Source organism: Primulina eburnea, chromosome 7, assembly GCF_022965805.1.
Source record: "Primulina eburnea isolate SZY01 chromosome 7, ASM2296580v1, whole genome shotgun sequence".
Taxonomy (NCBI): Eukaryota; Viridiplantae; Streptophyta; class Magnoliopsida; order Lamiales; family Gesneriaceae; genus Primulina; species Primulina eburnea.
Window position 1 is genome coordinate 29,149,033 of NC_133107.1, and position 4,119 is coordinate 29,153,151.

At 33.8% G+C, this 4,119-nt stretch overlaps 1 protein-coding gene across 1 annotated transcript; it reads left to right on the forward strand.

The window, feature by feature from the left end:
• The first annotated feature begins 381 nt into the window (after positions 1-381).
• Positions 382-2,073, forward strand: LOC140836206 (strychnine-11-hydroxylase-like). The gene is made up of 2 exons (XM_073201594.1): positions 382-1,281; positions 1,363-2,073. Exons 1-2 carry the CDS (start codon positions 403-405, stop codon positions 1,975-1,977), a joined length of 1,494 nt encoding a protein of 497 aa, XP_073057695.1. The 5' UTR covers positions 382-402; the 3' UTR covers positions 1,978-2,073.
• The last annotated feature ends 2,046 nt before the right edge of the window (positions 2,074-4,119 follow it).

Here is a 4,119-nt window from a genome sequence, read left to right on the forward strand (position 1 = left end):
TTTTAATCTTCGGCTATTTGGTTCAACTGCTAACGTGACATAGACAAATCAACATTTTTCGATGTCATGTCAGCATTTTTCAACGTCAAATCAACAATTGGACCAAAATAACCGAAAATTAAAAGTTAATGTACCAAAATAAAAAAAAAATTGAAAAGTTAGTGAACTAAAACCCAAAATTGGACAAGACCAATAAATTATTTTCCCTTTAGTTTATATTCAAGCTGTGAAATTTTTTTGCCAAGGCTGACAACTGCATTCCTGTAGTAGCTAGTGCAGCAATCAATCGATTAATTAATTATATTAATGACGTACCCTTCTCCTTAAGTATTTATTACCTATAAATATCAGAAGAAACTATATGAAGTGATGAGAGCCATTCTATAGTTTAATTGAGTAACAATGTTTCTTCTTCTCGTTGTACTTTCTTTCTCAATATTTTTCCTTTTCAATCTTTTCAAACACAAGAACATCAAGAAAACTGGCCAACTCCCACCAGGTCCGAAAGGGCTTCCAATAATCGGAAACCTGCATCAATTCGATTCCGCGCATCCCCACTTGTGCCTCTACGGTTTTGCAAAAAGGTATGGCCCTCTCATGTCCATGAAGTTTGGATTTCGGGCTGCCATTGTAGTTTCTTCAGCAAGGGTAGCCAAAGTAGCCCTGAAAAACAATGACATGGCACTCTCAGGGAGGCCACAGCTTATTGTCTTAAATAAACTAACTTACAATGGCTCAGATATTACTGCGTCTTCCTACAACGCAACGTGGAGGGAAATGAGAAAAATAGGCATCCTTCATCTATTCAGTGCCAAGCAGGTGGTCTCATTTCGACCCGTTCGAGAGGACGAAGTTTCTTGCATGATTGAAGATATGATAGAGAAATCCAAATCGAATAAGTTGATAAACTTGAGCCGTTCCATGTTCTTGTTGACTAACGGCTTCATATGTAGAGCTGGATTTGGGAAAAAGTACGATGAAGAAGGAAAAAGAAGTTTCAATGAACTTTTCAAAGAAATTCAAGAAATCCTAGCAGGGTTCTTCGTGAGCGATTATTTTCCTTCATTGGGTTGGATTGATAAACTAAGTGGAATGAATTCTAGACTAGAGAAGGTTTTCAGAGATTTGGATATGTTTATTCAAGAACTTATAGATGATCATCTTGATCCAAAGAGGCCTAAATCAATGGATGGTGACATTCTTGATCTGTTGATTGGATTGAAACAAGACGAATCGGCTCCTGTTCATCTTGAATGGGACAACATCAAGGGAGTCCTTGTGGTATGAATCAATTCAAACCTCCAATTCATTATTTATTCAATTTTGAAATAATCATGTCGACTAGTTATTGTATGATTACAGGATATATTTATAGCTGGAACAGAATCAAGTGCAGCCCTGGTTGTTTGGGCACTGTCGGTTCTGATTACGACACCAGACGCAATGAAAAAAGCACAAGAAGAAGTCCGGAACTTGGTAGGAAACAAAGGTTCTGTTGATGAAGATGATGTCTCAAATCTTCCTTATTTAAAAGCAATCGTCAAGGAAACATTAAGATTGTTTCCTCCGGCTCCGCTCTCTGTCCCAAGGGAAACCATAGAAAGATGCACCATAGACGGATACGAAATCCCACCAAAAAGCATAGTTCATGTGAATCTTTACGCCATCGGCCTAGACCCTGAATACTGGGAAAATCCCACCGAATTCAACCCCGATCGATTCTTGGACAGTACTATAGATTACAAAGGGCAAGATTTTGGGCTGCTCCCGTTCGGATCAGGTCGAAGAGGATGCCCTGGAATCAATCTGGGAATCACAATTGTGGAGCTCGCACTTGCCAATCTTCTTTACTCCTTCGACTGGGAGTTGCCCCATGGAATGAAGAAAGAAGACATGGACATGGAGGCATCGCCTGGGATTAGTACTCGGAAGAAAAATGATCTTTGCCTTGTTGGTAAATGCTACGTGTGTAAGTAGTAAAATCATGTCAAACAAGAATGGTTAAAGTTTTTATTATTGATTATCGCATGCATATATATGTAAAAATAAAGTGATATTTTTGAACCTACTTATATTTAATAATTGCTTCTCAATCCCAACTTAAATTCAACTGATTCATATGTATTACCTCCACCAGAGATCAGATGATCAGTAATCGGAATGAAATTTTTTTGGAATATTAGTTCTCTAGATTGTCTTATTTTAAGACTTTAATCTTGTAGATCATCAAAATTTAATTTTGTTGGCTCATTTTGTACTTTTAAATTATTATTATTATTATTTTTTTATCAAAGTGTTGATATAACGTCGATCGGTTTATAATAATAGAGCCAGGCATTGCTGAGCCACTTTGTCGACTAAAGGAAGAAAAAAAAAGTTAAAAAATATATAAGTGTGCTAAGAACAAACTTTAGATAGACTTACATGACCAAAAGTAAAAATAGGTTCATCTATAAATTGTAATTTATATGCGTAAATTTTAATGTGCTTTTTTCTTCATATTTATACGATTCAACTTTTACACTTATTTAGTTAATTTATTGGAAACCTGAAATATATTGATCGGGACTTTATATTTCATATTGAAGTTTATGATGCATAATTATTCGTATTAATTGTAATTTAGTTGTGGATAGCCTTATTCGTTTTCAAAATTAAAGCAAGCATGAATGAAATTAGGGTTCTAAATTTTCGTGTCATGTACTAACTTATTGGTTGTATTTAAATTTTATCAATGAAAACTATCTGCTATAAAATCCGTAGATTCGAATTCATAATAAGTGAATTTTGAAAAGAAATATTCTGGTAAAATAAATCATTGCATACATTGAAATTGTACGTACTAATTATGCCTATCATGAATTGTTGAACCTTTCTATGTTATGCTAATTGCATTGTCATGACTTGTTAAATGCATTGATAAATTGAAGATTAGAACATGTTTGAACGCCAATTCCGTTTAGAATTAATTCTTGAAAGCTTGCAGTTTGACAAATTAAGGGTTGATAATTAATATTATGCCAAACAAAAGATTTTTATATAGCAATGAAAAACAGGAAGATATAATTAAAGGAAGATTATAACTAATAATGTTTTATCTACAATATAAAACTATAATTAAAACAACATAACGTGAAAATGGAGAAAAGAAAATAATAGCAATTAAGTCCAGCCGGATTAGTTTTCCCACGTGAAATCTCATGTAGGAATTTTCTTAACGATCAGTTTGATATGTTTGCATGGACCACATCAAATATCATAAATAAGATAAGCAAATATCTGCTGCTATTTAACCTTGAATGCCATATATCGGCGGCGTTTGATTTTCTTTACTTTACAATTAATTTATATCAATTAATAGCACAATTAAATTCACCATTTAATTCATTCGTTCACTGATATATACTTAGAAACTCCATTGCTGTAAATGACATTTTTCTACCTGTTTTGATCTTGTGTTTTTAGCTATATTTCCCATGACTACCCATGAATGATTTCAGATTCACCTACAAGTTTGTTAATTTAGATTAATCATTTTATTTCTTACATTTAATTGTTTAGACTAACTTAAGATAAGTAATTAAATTCCAATACACAAATATTATTCTACGTGGGAACAAACTTTGAAACATCCATTTATTATCAAATATTATTTATTTTTTCATGAGTGGTGTGAGGATTCGAAATTTCGAGAATTTCGAAGCAAATCATGTAAGTAATAAAATTCGAAATGAATCTCCAAACTTTGAACCTAACCATAAAACTCAACTATAAACTTAAAATTTCAGCTAACACGGCTCGAGTGAGTAACACAAAAGCTCGAGGATTAACTCAAAAGGGATCTACGCCAATAGAAAACGCAACAATCGAAGGGTCATCACCGGTGGAGTATACCCCTAGCTCATGAACCCGATATTTTAGCTCAAGGAAGCTCATTCCTTCTTGTCCTAAAAGAACTAAAAATGGAGCTAGGAGAAGAGTTAAAAGACTAGACAAAATTAATATGCAAGAGATGGCCTTTGGGTTAACCAAAATGATCCTTGAGTTTGGATAAAATTTGACTACTTTGAGGCTACTTGGACCATCAACCTTGGGCACTTGGAGAGACAAGTTTTGGCT

Bases quoted from the DNA above. Each gene is read 5' to 3' on its own strand.
- LOC140836206 (XM_073201594.1), top strand. From the start codon at position 403: ATGTTTCTTCTTCTCGTTGTACTTTCTTTCTCAATATTTTTCCTTTTC. The intron at 1,282-1,362 runs GTATGAATCAAT...GTATGATTACAG, and splicing joins ACATCAAGGGAGTCCTTGTG to GATATATTTATAGCTGGAAC.